Below are 17,023 nucleotides of genomic sequence, written 5' to 3' on the forward strand. Positions count from 1 at the left end.
GTATTATTTGCTTCCAAGGCAGCAATTTCAGCATCCATGGCATCTTGCCACTTAGGGTCAATTACAGCTTGTGAAAAGTACTTAGGTTCTGTGTTGGTACAAATTGAGCAACAAAAGGATTTTTAGGTAGGAGATAAAATGGCATAAGAGATATAGGAAGAAAGAGGATGGGAAGTACCTAATTGGAACTGATTGGAGATGGATGCTAATGAAACTTGGTTACAATGATAAGCCTCAAGATAAGAATGAGGTTTAGGCACCCTACTAGACCTTCTAAGAGCATCAATATGCACAATTGGAGTAGCAGAAACATCATGATCAAGAACATCAGTAGCAACATGATCAAATGCATCAGGAAATGCTTGATCATCTGTGTCAAGATCATGATGAATCTGAACAATGGAATCAACATTGACAGATGAGATAGGATCAAGAAAAACAGGAGGAATAGAAGGAATACTAGGCAAAGGAATTAAATCAGATGAAGGAAGGGAAGTGTGGGAAGCAAAAGGAAAAAGCTTTTCATGAAAGATGACATCCCTAGAGATGAAATAAAGTGAGATTGAAGATCAAACAGCTTGTAACCTTTGATGTTAAAAGGATATCCTAAGAAGATTGAATTCCTAGCCTTAGGAGTGAACTTATGCTTATATGGAGTGACATCAGTAGCAAAGCAAAGGCAACCAAAAGTTCTAAGGTGAGAATAAGAAGGAATTTGATTGAAAAGAACCTCATATGGAGACTTATGTTGCAGAAAAAGGGTAGGAAGTCTATTGATCAAATAGACAGCTGTGAGGATGCAATCATCCCAGAAAACAAGAGGAATGTTGGACTGAATTGGTAAGGCCCTAGCTGTTGTCAGAATGTGCTGATGTTTCCTCTCCACAACTGAATTCTGTTGTGGAGTGTAAACACAGCTTTGTTGATGAATAATGCCTTTAGAGGTGTAGAAATCAATCATGTTAAACTCTAAAGCATTATTAGTTCTAATGGACTTAATTGGGGTTTGAAATTGAGTATGTACCATATTGTAAAATGATACAATCAAAGGCCTAACTTCTGATTTAGCTTTCATGAGGAAAACCCAAGTAGCCCTTGATGCATCATCTACAATTGTAAGAAAATATCTATGCCCAACAGTAGTAGGAATGGAATGGCCCTCAAACATCCATGTGAACAAGATCAAATGAATGAACAGCTCTTTTATTATCAAAAGGAAAGGGTAGTCTCTTTTGCTTTGCCAAATGACATATAATGCAGTCTTTAGTACAACAATTTGCAAGAAAGGAAAAAGATGACCTAAAGCATGAATTTTCATATCAGATGCATGTCCTAATCTAGAATGCCATAGGGAATACAAGCTGGCATGAGAAAAAGAAGAAGAAAAAGCAGTGAAAGAACTGAACTTATTCTTAAGAAGAAAATCATCAAGAGAACTAGAAGCTTTAGAAAGGCTAGATCCTTAAAACAGATAGAATCCATCATGCATTTTCCCCATTCCAATCGTGTTCCAACGGGTAAGGGCCTGTATAAAACAATAATTGGACGGAAATACAGCACAAAGAGGTTGAGAATGAGTTAAGGCACTAACAGATATCTAGTTAAATGAAAAATAAGGCACACAAAGGACATTTGTTAGGGTAATATGTGAGGAAAGCTTAATTGTACCAACATAAGTCACAAGAGTAACCTCCCCATTAGGCAATTCAACCACAGTATGTGAAAATGCAGTAAAGGAAGTCAATAAATGCATTGAACAAACTATATGATCTGTAGCACCAATATCTATAACCCAAGTTTCAATACCAAAAACCTTTCTATTCACAACCTTAGCAGAAAAGACTAAATGTGGTGAACAAAAAACAGTACCTGCAACTGCATTGGATGGCAAAGAAACAGCATTAACCATGTGAGGTTCTTGAACTGTTGAAGTTTGGTAACTCCAATCAAAGACAGAAGCTGTTGCTACTGATCAGGAGTAAATGCAGGTGCTTGAACAGTGACAACATGATTGTACTCAGTATTTGGAGCCAAGCAATGCCCTTGAAACTGATTTGTAATAGGATTATGATCAGTATTTGGAGCCAAGCAATGACCTTGGAATTGATTTGCAACAGTTGAAACTTGATGAGCCATCATATTCCTGTTCTTAAATTTGTAACTTGGTGGAAAACCATGGAGTTTGTAACATTTATCCACAGTATGACCCAACTTTCCACAGTGAGTGCATAAAAGCCTTTCCTTTCCTTTTGGATTTGTGGTTGAGCTCTTGGTAGCCAAAACAGTAGACTCAACTCTAACAAAATTGGTAACAGATCTTTGCATTTCCTCTTGGATGAACAAAGAATGAGCCTTATTAATAGAAGGCAGTGGATCCATGAGCAAAATTTGTGTTCTAACTTGAGAAAACACATCATTGACTCCCATGAGAAACTTCATTATGGCTTCTTTGGTTTGAAGATCCTTCAACCTTTGATTAACATTGCACACACACTTACCACAAGTGCATTGAGGAAATGGACTAAGATTCTGAAGCTGATCCCACAAGACTTTAAGCTGAGTGAAGTAATCAGTGAGTGATTGTTCTCCCTGATGAATCTCAGCAATTTGCTTCTGGATATTGAAAACCTTGGTCCCATTTCCTTGACTGAATGTGTCTCGAAGCTCAGTCCAAATCTCAAAAGCAGTATCTCTATAAATGATACTACCCTGAAGTTTTGGTGATACTGAGTTGATGATCCAAGTGCCAACTATATTATCAGCACAAATCCATGCTTGAACAGCTATTGGTGAATTCACAAGTGGAGAAGAAATGGTTATAGAACTATCTATAAAGCCAAGCTTATTTTTGCCAATCAAAGATTTCCTCACTGATCTTGCCTAAGCAGAATAATTTTCTTCTCCAACCAGAGGCTAAGAAGTAAGAACAACCCCTAGATTTTCTCCAGGATGTAAGAACAGGGGATTATTGAGATTATATGAGTCTTACGAAGAAGATGAAGATTCAGTGGTGGAAGTGTTAGCTGTTGTTGCGTCAGCCATTAAAGCAAAAAAGAAAAGCTTGAAAAGATTTTGAGAAAGCTTGAGAAAGCTTGGAGAAAATTAACAATGGTGGACGATGAAAGAAAAATTCCCAAATCTGTAAAACCCTAGAATTTTAAGCTTCTAGGAGCTCTGATACCATATGAGAAATGAAAGAATTGAGAAAAACTGAATTATCATTGAATTAATTTAGCTTGTGCCTTTATATACAGCATCAAGTTCAGCTAGGAACGAAAAACAGAGTGCTGAGCTAACAAACTAACAACCACTCTCACGTGTGACTAACCATCCTACTCACGTGTGAACACTAATGAAAGAAAATAATACTAAACTACAGGTTGTATATTGTCTATAATACAAACACAGCTACTAAGCTACAAGTGCTTCAAATATTGCTTCTTGAACCTCTACTATACGTGTTGAATCTTGCTTCTTCTGCTATAAATGCTTGCCTTGATCTTGATATTCAAGGTCACTCTTCACCATCTTACCATGAACGGGCTAACCAAACCTCAAATCTTTAAGACAAGCACAAGGCCAAAAATGGTTAAATAAGTGACATTATCTCATACCACACTTATCCAAAACTTGGATAGCTTCCCATAGATACCTAGGTTCTATGAGTCCATTAATGCCCGAATTGTAAGAGAAAAACAACAAAGTCTCTGTCTCAAAACTTTTGGGAGACATGAACTCTAAATAGACTAATTGAGGTCGATCACATATATTTTAATGACTAAATTGTAAGGGAACAAAATGTTGAAGTGGGCCGTGTGTGTGGCTTGAATTGCCACAAGCCCAAGTCTACCTAAGTCGGTCACTATTTACCGAATTTAACTAGGAATAACAATTCCTAGTAACAGCCGACTTTGACATATATATATATATATATATATTAGGTTTGAGATGTAGTGCAAGCCGTGAGCAATAGTAATGATTCCCAATAACCTAGTAAGTGTAACCGTGTGAGAGAGTCAGGGTGTAATTGGAAATTGGGTTTCTTGAGAGTGTTCTTGTGCATTATTGTATTTTCCCTGATAATAGTGAAATCCCTGCAACTCTGTGGACGTAGGCAAATTGCTGAACCACATAAATATTGTCTTATGCGTGTGATTGTTTTTTTTTCTTTTTTTTTTGCGTGTGTTTTCTCTATTTTTTTTTGTTTCTCACAGGTTGGGAATTTTGGTTATAATTCCCTACACAAAATTTATCTCATCAAAGCATGTTATTCAAAATTAACCTGCATAGCGCCATCCACATCCGAACAACTCGAGTACGTGTGATTTAACAATTAAGTGCATTCTTGACATGATATTCCTTTCAAGCATTTGATCAAAAACACTTGGTGGGTAGTACATATTTTATCACATTTTGCACAGATATTGATCAATGAGTTTGTTTGAATACGTCACCGTTTTTGGAGTGTACGTTGACCCATCTTGGCATCTTGCAGTGGCAAAAGCATAAGAAAAAATCTGAAGAAGGTAAAGCACAAGAAATTGCTTTGCTAAGTAGTTTTCTTAGACATAGCGAAATTTTAAAAGAATTTTCAAAAATTATAAAATGAACAGCTTTGTGGTTTTGTAGGAGAATGGTCAATCTAGAAAATGCTAATTTTATATTATCCAAGCTAGAATTATGCAATATTTGTAATCACACCAATTGCCCAATGCTAAAGTTAATTATGTAGCCTTTTTTTTTAATTTAAAAAATAATAATTTAATGATTTTTTTAATGATTTGATAATGGGGTATCCGTTGAAAACATTTATAAAAAAAAAAAAAGTCATTCATTTAAACTATAAGGCTCTTGACATAAATAATTTAATACAGGCTATTGAAAAATTGGATTTGTTAGATGCAAAAACTAAAAATTATTATAAGATGGTCAAATTTGTTAGGCTCTTCCATGAAAATGAGTGACTATTATTATTTACTTAAGGTATTTATTATAGTCTAACATTATTATGGTATCATTTTATATTATTTTAAGGTTTGGGTTACCTCCAGAACTTTTTTAATTGGAATCTCCTTTTTGTTTTAATGAGAAACTGTCACATCTTCTACTAACTAAATAAAATGTGGAGATTAAAATCTACTACCACTTGCCATTATATATTTAAAACAAAAAGACATATCCAATTTAAAAAGTATTGAAGATAAGTCAAACCTATTATTTTATTACTTGTCCTTGGGAGTAAGCCATTCTTTAACTTCCAATTCTCTAACTTCTCCGACTTTTCATTCTTGTAATTTTTTGGCCCTAAATCTACTGGTTTTTATTTTAATGATTTATTTTTTTAATGAGAGAAATCAGATAGTGCGGCTAAATCGTAAAACTCTTAACTTTCTTTTATGCTTTTTTTTTTTTTTTTGGAGAGATACCGTAGAATGAACTCTTTTTCTTAGTATAGTATAATACCATAAAAAAAAATTAATAAACTTTTTAGTATTGTATAATAGAATAGGATGGACCGTACGTAACTTATCCTTTTGTTGCAATAAAATTTTATGTGCGCGTGTGCAAAGTAACACATTGTTGGGATTAGTACTAAACCATGATGTTCATATGAATATATCGATGTGCTGGGACTAGCATACCATGACCGACATTGTCATAAATATTATTATGATTTAGTATTTATATATAGGAGAGTTTTACATTGACAAGCTGTGTGTGTGTGTTTTTTAATCTCAGGTGCTTTGAATTGAATGAATGTGTTGATCGACTAGACTATTAAACAATTAGACCCCTTTCTACCATAAAAAAAAAAAAAAAAAAAAAAAAATTAGACCCCTTTCTAGATTGATGAGCCCCTTAAGATTTTGGGAAAACAGTGCGTTGCTTTTTTTTTTTTTTTTTTCTTTTTTTAAGGAGCAATGTTTTCACGCTGGTTTTTAAAATAAAACTTCAAAGAGCTCTACAGAAAAGTCCTAATTATTTTATATGCAAATGTCAAACCCAAAACGTGTTAACAAGTTTATAGACTAGAATGGTTTTATTAATTAAGCTTACTTTCAACTCAATAAGATTATTACATTTTCAGTTATGGAAGAGCTAGAAAACCATTTCTTTACTGGTCAGCCATAAAAAAAATTGTTTGCCAAGGTAGGCCTAGGTAGTGTCAAGTGTGATTATGAAGTCTGGGCTTTTGTCCTAGAGCCCAAGAAACATGACTACCTTAAATCTATGCAAATCAATGAAGTGGCCACCCATGCAAGCATGGGCCAACTAGAAATTCTGTCTGATCAATACATACAACGTGGGATGTAATTGTAACTACCAAAATTCAATTAAGAATGTTGTCTCGTAAAGAACCGTTACGTGGGTCCATTATCTATCCCAATGTCCTCATTAGGCCCCATCACTTTCCCTAGTAATTTAGCCAACTTGCTGGCTAACACCATTTCAAAATTAGCTTCCTAATAGCTGAATTGACCAACTAATCTTCTCTATAATCACCTTTTTAATCAGAATATAATTTTTTTTTTTTTAAATGACATACCCAGTGCAAATGACTCTCACGTTTAGGGGGTTTTAAATAGATGATTGATAAACAATCTTATTCACAATTTCAGAGAGTTTAATTCTCTCATACTCAAATTCAAATTGCATCACCTATACGGAAGTACTTACTATCGCACCAATACCTCACCTCTTAATTAAACAAGATATAATATTTGCTCTAAAGTCATAGTTGGGGCTCACTGCTATATTTGTGGAAACCAAATTAAATTATTAGGAAACCGCGTTTGATTGTAATGTTAATATTCTTATGACATGGAACAGAAGTATCTAGCTTGTGACGGTGCAATTACTGTAGTATTTGGATACAGCTTGGCTAGATACATAGCTGTGAGTAGCATGCCAATGCAAATTAAAGATATGGGGTCTCTATGTCTAGCATGATTCTGGGTATTGGTGTATAAAACAATTTAACCATAGGTGAATGAAAACGACGTACCTTAGAAATGATAGAATTTTTTTTTTTTATGATCCAAAGCAACTATATATAAATGGGTAGAATCTTGACTAGTTGACTTTGATATACATTTCTTCCTATTGCAGGAACGTATATTCATTAAAGTTGGGAAATGCTTGCACAATGCACACTCAAAACTTTATTCCTTGCTTTTTAACGAAACCAAAGCGAATTGCATTAGCCATTGCGACAAATTTGTTTGGAAACTTAAAAGAAGAAGTCCTCGCTAATGTTGCAAAAGACTATGAGGGAACAAGGCCAGAGTGCCAATCCTCTCACTAAAATGCCAGCAAAAAAATTACTTCAAAGAAGAAGTAATCATCATAGCGAAAAATATTTTGACCAAGAGCTATGATTATCATAACCTTTATTGAAATTCTTTACCCATTTACATGGCTAATTGTAATGTCACACATCATTTATTTGTTACATGATGCATCTATCAAAAAAAAAAAATCCTAAATATTATACAAGCATGAGATCGATACTATATATAATGCACGTAAATGATAAGTCAATATATAAGTTAGAATTAAATTTTTATCACAAATATTTACAAATTGATGTGGCAATACATATAATTTGTGAACTTTAGCAACATGATAAAATAATATTTGAATTACTGTTTATGATTGATAACATATCAATTTGTAAGCATTACATAATAAAATACATGGTATCTCTGGCATCACTTAAAAATTTATGCTAGCAATTAATATATCCATTATTTATTAGTATAAACTCACCATTTAAGATATAATAAGTTTAATGGCACAATAATTTTCACAACCTCTTTTACAATTATTAATATATTGTGATTACTATATAATAAAATTTATATTAGTGACAAACATATATTTATATAATGAGATAATATATTTTAATTGATAAAATTATATAAAAATAATGTTACACCAATCACAATGTACGAATATACTACAATTTGTTTTTGTCTTAACATTCTCTTTTATATATATTAATTCAACCTTAGATTCTTTTGAAGAAAAGAGTTTTCTTTTGAGTGGTACACCTTATATGTGTGCACTGTTCACCTTATCTCTTGCCACTTATCACTTTCCCACTAGCCAGAGCTCCTATTTTATAAGGTTCTGGTTTTTCTTATTTACTCTTATAGTCTTGTAGAGCCTAGTTTGTGTCTTCACGTGTACTTTGAAACTAAAAAACAAGGCGTATTATTGGGACATTAAGTGGCTCAACTTGACGCCAAACAGGGAATAAAAAGAAGGTCCAAAAAAAACTGTACATTTACATTGCGTTGATTTTGTCCAGATGAAAAAAAGTCGCATGAAATTAAAACTCTTGCAGTAGGGCATTTGGCCTTGGGACCAGAATATTTGTGGCTCCCTTTACTGTCTCGCTGCTTTCACAGCTACCATATGTGTCGGTGGTGCTTCAACTTTCGAAACTACCAACTTATTTATCACTTGGAATCCACTTCTATAATATCCCAACCCCAATTATCTAATTCTACATCTCTCTAACTCGTTATGGGGCTTTTTTTGCTTTCCCATGGAGCTTTTTGATCCAATCCCAAGTGAATATTTATTAAGTTTATTGACACAATTTTTCGTAATTGTTGGCATGATTTGAAGTAATTAATATATAACAAAAATAATAAAATAGTAGTCTACTATAAAAGTGATGTTGCACTAATATATATATATATATATATATATATATATATATATATCTGAAAAAACAAATTATGAAAAAATCTACTAACACCAACCAGGGACAGAGCCAGAACTTAGAGTTAGAGGGCTACTTTGATGCTGGTTATGTGTAGTGATTTCAGCTTCCAACTCTGCTACTGCTTAGCTACTGGTTGTTCAAAATGTTTTAAAGGGTCAGATTGTTTGTTTTGGGTAAAATTAGTTGACTAGGCTTAATTTTTTTTAGTTTTACTATTGGTAATTTTGTTGTGGGACTAATTTTTTTGGACTTTTATATTTTGTTTTAGATTTGGTCTTTAAAATGGAGAAAATGTTAGAGTTACAAACTTTTTTACAAATTGTTAATGTGATGAGTAGTTATTAGCAAGTAAAAAAATAATGTAAGTGGTAGATTCAAATGCAAACCAATAAGAATTTGCTACATTAACAGTTTGTAAAAATATTGTAGAAAAATTTGTGACTATAACAATACTCTTAAAAGAATCAATGATATTGTTAAGGAGGCAAAAATGTAATTTTATAAAACAAAATTACTAAATTAGTATCCACATATATAATAATATATTTAAAAAAAAAAAAATTGGGGGGCCATTGCCCCCCAAGTCCAACCATGGTTCCATCCATGGCACCAACTGTTCGGCCAAATATTTCACTCCATGGCTTTGAGATAAATACATGTGTGAGAGAATATGATTTTTTAAAAAGAAAAATCAAATTCAACAAGTGACTTTAGTAGGCTAAAATACCTTGGGAAAAGTTAACAAATATTCTAAGTATATTGATTTGTAAAAAAAAATTAATTAATTTTTTTATAAAAAATGGAAAAAAAAAAAAAAAAAAGACTTTTTCTTTCATAATTTTTTATATTTTTCATAAAAATAGTATCAAATTTTTTCTAAAATTATCATTTAACAAATATCCTAAAAAAAACCAGTCAACAATACTCAAAAATATTATGGACATAAAAGCTAAAATAAAATAAAATTATGTAATTTATACTTCTTGTGGGGCTAGAGAATTTGTGATCCCAGCCCACTTTACATTAGGGCTCAAGGCCTGCGTCGAGGAGAGACGTTGCCGATGATATGCAACGAAAGTCCAAATGGCCTAGAGATGTAGCCGAGGACGATCCTGTCCTCGGCATCCCAAAACTTAGAAGGAAAGAATGGCACGCCATCAAAGGCAGCCTCCAAAGCGCTCCCAGAAGAAAGAGCGAGTACAATAGGAAGCGCACGGGGGTACAGTATAGGAGCGGTTCAAGGAAAAGCTGTTACCTCCACATTGAATATGCCAACAAACGTCCTGGTCGCATTAATGGGGAAAGGACCCCTGACCAGTGTGGCTTTGGTTACTGCAACTAACAAAAGGTGGGGAAAGGCGGCTGATGGGACAAGCACTCGAGTAGTTACCTGCCTAATCAATAGATGGAAGGTCAGGATCAACTGAGAATGGCTATATAATGTAAGAATTCATCCACGGGAAGGAGGGGGGGGGGAGGGGAAGAGCATTATGTATCCTCTCTAGGACCATTATACCCTAGCGTAAAAGGAAGAATAAGAACATTAAGCTCCTCGGACGAGGTCCAAGGACCGGAGCCACCTAGGCCGTGCCGGGGAGAAAGTCTTCTTGAATAAGCTCAGTTCATCTCTATGCGATCATCATGAACACCATGACTAACAACTGTCCGTTCACCAAGGCCTAGCCTTCTAGTCCACTCTCTACAAATTTATTATTTGGGTCTTTAACGTTCGAACCCAATACCAATTTGAGATCGTTACAAATTGAGTCATTACACTTCTTAAGACAAAATTCTTAGATGTCCATAGTACTTCTTTTCCATCTGCTACGAACATTTTACTTTAGTAAAAGCATCGTCCTCTGTTCCATGGCCATGGACAATGCATGCAGACAGTAAGACAAAAGGTTAAATAATGCACACGTACCTTGTTGTCTTTTATGGTGGATTTCGCCTTTCGGAAATCATTTCCAAACTTTATGACCATATCTTAATGTTTTACTTTCTCACACGTTCAGTAAAATAATTAAGTCATCATAATGGAGACAAGCAAAACATGAACTGGGAACCTACCTACCGCCAAAGCGTACCCGGCCTCCAACTATTAAGGAAAAAAAGAAAAAGAAAAAAAGAAAGAAAGAAGAAGGTACCCTTCAACTTAAGATCCATACAGCAAACTCTCCTAGATCATATTCTGAAAAGCAAAATTTAAGTACAGTATTTAAGTACTGTTCTTTAAATTTTGTTTTTAAAATTTAGTAATGTGCTTGTATTTAATTAAAAATGCATTTTCATCCCATAAGAAAAAAGTTACATGATTGAATCTTAAGAGATGAATTTAAGGAACATCACTTAAGTATTGTACTTAAGTTTTGTTTTATTCCAAAATGTGAACAATTTTTTTGAGAAACAAACTCTATACCATAGGTTATAATGCATATAAATGCTCAAATATATTTGTTAAGTCATCATTTTTTTTTTTGAGTAATTTCATTTATAATATGAATTATTATCTTAATGTTATTTATTCCTATCAAAACAGTATGTATATACAAATATAATATTATATAAAAGTCATCTATTAAAAATTAAAACACACAAGAGGTCGTGCACTCCTATTTAATTCTGCCTTACCTTAATATGAGTTATCCGGTAAAACATGTGTAAGAGCATTAGCATCAGAAGATGCTAATGCCATATCTAAGAGCATTTTAGTATAAATGCACCAAATAACCATTGCATCAGAAAATGTCAAAAGGGAGTATTGCAAAAATATTTAGAATTGTGCTACAATACAATTCTAAAGATAGAATTGTACTGTAGCACAATTCTAAAACTTATAATATTTGTTTATTCCCCATTTTCTGACTCTCTCTCTCACTTTGTTTCTCTTCTCATTCCTCTCTCCACAACGGCGTCTCTCTCTCATCACATCTCTCTCTCACGGTGGGCTTTTTTGGCGTGGGTCGTGGGTCCGGCGTGGAGGTGAGACTGGGAAGTTAGATCGGCGTGGTATGGTGGCGATTTCTGGGTATTTTTGGGTACGTTTTCTAGGTTCATGGGTATGCGGCAGCGTGTTTATGGGTTTCCAGTGTGGTTTGCAGCAGCGAGATCGGTTTGTAGTTGGGTTTGTGTAAATTTTGACTTGATTTTTTTTTGTGGGTCATCTTTTGGATTCGGAATTTGCTATTGGTTTGATTTGATTTTGGGATGGATTTTTTTTGTGGGTTCATGGTGGTGGAGTTGGGGGTTGTCGTGGTGGTGGTGGGGGGTGGGGTTTTTATTATGAGTCATATGTGGGTTCATGGTGGTGAAGGTGGGGGGTTGCCGTGGTGATGGTGGTGGCCATGGGTTTCGGGGCTGAGGTTTCTGGGGTTGCCGTGAGGTTTCTGGGGTTTATTTGGGTTTTGGATATATTATTTTATTACGTAAAAATATTATTTTAATGTGTTGTATTGTAAAATAAAATTTTGGGATGTAGGAAGTATTGTAAAATGGTATGGTATAAGTAATAAAGTGGCTTTTTGAGATGGTAAAATAGAATAAGATAGAATTCTCTGATGTTGATGCTCTGATACTGTAATGTGTATGCAAAGTTGCAAACAATGAGATAAACAATTTTTTTTTTTAAATAACATTATTGATAGGGTAAAATCTGTTACACACAATGTGTGTAACAACCACCGCTTTTAATGAAAAGATAATCACACAACATTTTCAAAATATGAACAATAATATTTGAAATATGAACTTAATTTTCTATTAAAATAATATAGAATCAATGTATTGACTAGTTAGAGTTACATGTGCACCCGCTCAAAGAAAATCCCGACTCGACTGCTGATTAATAGGTGTTAGTTTTTCTTTTTTCCAACCAATTAAAGTATTAATGGGACATGGTTATAGGGTATAATATGATCGTTTCTTGCTTTTTGAATTTCAGGTTTTTACTTAACCAGTGCTAAGTTCTGTCAAGAAAACTACTATACATGAGTAAAAGGAAAATGGTATTTGCTTATAAATTATACTACTTTCTAATTTCTTTTATTTCCACCATGGATAAATGAAATATTAGGGGTGCCAACTATAGATTACTGTTTAGATATGCAATGGTAGTATAACTCAAAAAAAGAAAATAGTAATGGTTATTACTCTTTTGAGTGATGCAAATAATGGTATTTGGAGTATTAAGATTAATGTATTAGACAGCCAATATTATACAACAGTCATTTTTTTTAAAGGAACATTTGTCATGAATCACGAGGATACATCTAAATTATCACAACTTTAAAGTTATGCAGCCATATATAGTTACACATTAGCCATGAGGGCACATCTACATTATTATAACAAAGCTATGGGTAAAAGCCAATTTGTTAACAATCTACGTTAGTAGTAATTTTTTACTATTACCAATTTGTAATTTATTACTATTACCAATTTCTACTCGTGCAATTGCTGTCTGCTGTTGTTATGAGGTCGTAGATAAATCATAAAAGGTGTTACTATGAACATGCTTGGATGGGGAAGTTACTTTGGTTACTCCTTGTACCAATTTTTTCTTATTAAAAATAAAAAATTAAAGGGTTTAGGGCTTTTAGCAATAACTCTTTGCACATGCAGTTCAAATAATGTCTCTGAAAAATGATGACTTCAATAATAGTTGAGAATACATCATCCTCGGCTAGAAAAAGTTAAATTCTACTATAAAATTCAAATAATATCTTAAATACAGACAGAGGCACATGCAGCTTATTAAAGCATGTGACCATAACCTTACAGAAGCAAGCATGGATGCCTTCTGATATAAAGCACTATTGAATACTTCCATAATTTGACGTCTGGTGGCATGTAGTAAATAATTATACTACCAAACTTCCATTAACAGAGTATCTCTCTCTCTCTCTCTCTCTCTCTCTCTCTCACTCTCTGCTAATTAAACAAGTTCTACAGGCTTCAAAACAAAGCATAACATGAACTACAAAAACTCACACTCATATTTCAAATTGAAAAGGGCCCTTTTAAAGCAACCCCTTTCATTTTGAGCCAATATTTATCTAAAATCTATAAGATTTTTTTGACCATATAGCCTTATACCATACTTTAGTAGACACTATATATGTAACAATGCTTAATAGAGGTTAATTATGGCTAGGGATGGTTAATAACGAAATTGCCTGCCAGTATATGTTTGTCCAAAGGACCAACTAGCCGGAGCAACATTGTATGAAACCAAACTGCGGCCATCACTTGTTGTGACAAGAAAAGAGAGTCTTTGTCCATTGAGGTATGAATTGCTCTGCCAGTTTTGGCCCCAATTCCTTGACAGTGGTTGCCAGCCAGTTCTTGAACCCTTGATAGCCACAGAATGCACATCACCAGCCCCACCGACATTAGTGACTAGGACCAAATTGAAGTATGAATGGCCATTGATGGTGAACCTAATACCTCCTCTTCTCCTGCACCTCACCCTACAAAACACGGTATAGAACTTGACTTTGTTAAAATTCTGATTAAATAGTTAAATTCACCACTCCTTAACAGTTTGAACTTTAAAGATAATTGGTAATTTATCATAACATTAGAACGTATAATTTTGAGTTTGAATCTTATCTCTACTTTATCTCTCATTGAAAAAAAAAAAAAAATTTGAAAATCTCACGTAACATGTTTAGATTTTGAGACAACCGCAATTTATGAACACTCGATAGAAACCAAGAGAAGAAAACTTGTAAGTTAAATGCCCATTATAGACTACCTTCTGTAAATTACAGGAACAACCCCAGCTCTATATTGTGCAATATGTTGGAAGATAGGCTGAGAGAGGTCAAAGTGGTGTTGAGGAGGGTCACACCAGCCGCCTGGTGGGCAGAAATTTGTGGCAGTGACCACAATGGAGCCAGGGAGACACCATTGTGGATCATTTACACACCTAATTTCAAAGCATGCTCCACAGCTGAGGCCATTGTCGTACAATGCAGTGCTCAGTGCTGCAGTGCTAATCCCATAACCCTGGCTGTACAGGTTTCCATATCCACAAGCCCCACCTAAAAAACAAAAAAAAAAGAGTCAAAAAAGAGACGAACATTATTGTAACAAATATTTTCATCTATAAAAAGAAAAAATTGCGGCATTTTAAGAGAAAAATAACATATTGGAACTTTGAAGTTTAAACATCTTACTTGAAGATACCAAGTAATGCCATTTGAACTAAAAGTAAGTACCTCTTATCTACAAACATTATAAAGCTAGATTGAGGTCAATTTAGCAAGATTTACATACCCATTGTCCCAGAAGCATCACCTCCACCATAAAAAGTGGCGTGAGCATTTATCCAACCTCCATAATTCCCATGAACAGATGTGATCATTGAGATAAACCCCACTAGAAAGAAACCAAAAAGTGCCATTTTTTTTGTAATTTCCTGCACAAAAGCAAACTAGCTCTTTAGCATTATGTATGTAAGTAAACTCTTCTAAAGCACAACAATGACTAAAAAGTGCAACTACATTACTAATTCTTATCCTTAAAAGTCACTAGAAATCTAGAAGAAAAGCTTAGAAGAAGAAGAAGAAGAAGCATAAGGAAAATTCATAACCTTGAAAGAAGAAATTGTTTGTGGAAATGAAGAGGGAGGGTTTGAGAGGCAGGAATAAATAGACGTGAGTCAACATCAAACCTGACTCATCTTTGAGCTGTTGGGGGACCATGGAAGTCGTAAGGGAATGCATAAAGCAAGTGGTTTTGAACCTTTTGGTACTCTTTAATTGCGTTGAAACTTTATTTTCATCTTAGTGCAGATGAAAGCAGTTGTGAGAGGTGAAACCGCGTGGACTTAAAATAAATATCCTTGTATTATAAGTGGGGCACGGTGAATGGAATTGCCTGAGTTCATAACTTTTTTTTTTTCTGTATAGTACTTACTATGTAAACCGATAATGGCTGCATGAGGAAGACAAGATGGGAATTTTTCAGTGCAGCAAATTAATAACTCTGCAGAGGTAGTTAATGAAGCAAAAAGTTGTGAGAACTACTATCATTTTTCCTGTTTTTAGATCAAGTTTAACACATTTATTTAATTTCATTCTTCATGTCTATCAGCTTACTGTCTATTAGCATTTAAAACGTCCCATGTATCATTAAGAGGTCAGAAGAATATCTAATAACCAAGAAAAAAAATGCAGTTTAAAACTTCAAATTCTTTAGATATCAACGTCTATGAAACACGGGTGTGTTTCCGGATTTAGGTGCGGGTGCGAGTACAAGACTTGGTAATTTTTGAAAAAGTAAGGTACGGATGCAGCGATTAAAAAATTATTAAAAATATTTTTATTTTTATTTTGTATATATTGTTAAGCATATTTTTTCACATTATATAAACATATACCAAATTTAAGAGCAATAATATATTAACTTTTGAGGGGAAAAATACATTTTTGAACCCTATAATTTAGGGGTTCAACAAATAAAATCCTATAATTTCAAAAGTAACTAATAATTGTGAATCAGAAAAATAACAATGTTATAAGATTTACACTAATAATAATATATAGAAGTAAGGGTGAGAAGCGTACGGTGGGGACTTGGGAATCTTGGACAGCGAGATAAGATTTGAAAGAACGGCTGCTACTGCTGTTGCATTTGTTGGTAAGTGGAGACTAAGACTGTGAGATTGTGAATAAGGGTTCTTAAGGAGTGAGACTATGAGATTGTGACCAAGGGTTCTTAGGGAGTGAGACTGTGAGAGAGGGGAGACAGAGAGCAGAGAGGCCGTTTGAATCGGCCTGATTCAAAGCCGATATCGGTCTGAATCAGCTAGTATCAGCCTGAATCAGCCGGTATCAGTCTGTATTGATCAGTTTCGGCCGGCCGATATGGTCCGATTCAACCCTTATCGACGCGAATCAACTTGAATCGACACTATTTGGCGTGAATCAGCTCGAGTTGGTGCAAATCGAGAAACGAAAAAAAAATGACATGGCACCGACGCGTGAGCAATGGCGTTGCCCACCGCACCTTGCGTTGGATGCCGGTGCGGCACCCCTGTAGTTGCGTCAATGCTTTCCAGATCAACATTGTACAATATTGAGACAAGGACAACAACAACTACCAAGTACTAGTACCAAAACTTTGTAGTTCACTATTAATCACTAACAAACTAATCATAGTTGATCATATATAGTTTTTTTTGGTCATTTAATCTTATTCAAAATTATATAATATCCCACATACTTAATTGACATGTAATTTCTTTACTTGCTTTTATTAGTGTTATTTAGGTATTTTTAC

General features: G+C 34.2%; 2 protein-coding genes across 3 annotated transcripts; both read right to left on the reverse strand.

Annotated features, from left to right (window-relative positions):
- Positions 1–1,965: 1,965 nt before the first annotated feature.
- LOC126703827 (uncharacterized) lies at positions 1,966–10,721 on the reverse strand. The gene is made up of 2 exons (XM_050402899.1): positions 10,662–10,721; positions 1,966–2,880 (listed from the first exon to the last, which is right to left on the reverse strand). The coding sequence occupies exons 1-2, from the start codon at positions 10,719–10,721 to the stop codon at positions 1,966–1,968; spliced, it is 975 nt and encodes a 324-aa protein (XP_050258856.1).
- A 2,695-nt stretch (positions 10,722–13,416) lies between these two features.
- Positions 13,417–15,437, reverse strand: LOC126715178 (expansin-A15-like). Of its 2 annotated transcripts, none has more exons than XM_050415652.1 (4): positions 15,414–15,437; positions 15,017–15,158; positions 14,493–14,781; positions 13,417–14,205 (listed from the first exon to the last, which is right to left on the reverse strand). In XM_050415652.1, the coding sequence occupies exons 1-4, from the start codon at positions 15,420–15,422 to the stop codon at positions 13,896–13,898; spliced, it is 750 nt and encodes a 249-aa protein (XP_050271609.1). In that variant the 5' UTR covers positions 15,423–15,437; the 3' UTR covers positions 13,417–13,895. The 2 variants fall into 2 exon arrangements, with proteins under 2 accessions (XP_050271609.1, XP_050271610.1); XM_050415653.1 differs by lacking the exon at positions 15,414–15,437 and adding an exon at positions 15,333–15,351.
- Positions 15,438–17,023: the final 1,586 nt, after the last annotated feature.

Source organism: Quercus robur, chromosome 2, assembly GCF_932294415.1.
Source record: "Quercus robur chromosome 2, dhQueRobu3.1, whole genome shotgun sequence".
NCBI lineage: Eukaryota > Viridiplantae > Streptophyta > Magnoliopsida > Fagales > Fagaceae > Quercus > Quercus robur.

Coding starts and splice junctions, on each gene's coding strand:
- LOC126715178 (XM_050415652.1), bottom strand. Junction 14,782..15,016: donor TGATGCTTCTGGGACAATGG/GTATGTAAATCT, acceptor TTTGTTTTTTAG/GTGGGGCTTGTGGATATGGA. Junction 14,206..14,492: donor GTTCCTGTAATTTACAGAAG/GTAGTCTATAAT, acceptor CGTGTTTTGTAG/GGTGAGGTGCAGGAGAAGAG.
- LOC126703827 (XM_050402899.1), bottom strand. CDS start 10,721: ATGGTCATAAAGTTTGGAAATGATTTCCGAAAGGCGAAATCCACCATA. Junction 2,881..10,661: donor CCACCATAAAAGACAACAAG/GTACGTGTGCAT, acceptor TATTCTGCTTAG/GCAAGATCAGTGAGGAAATC.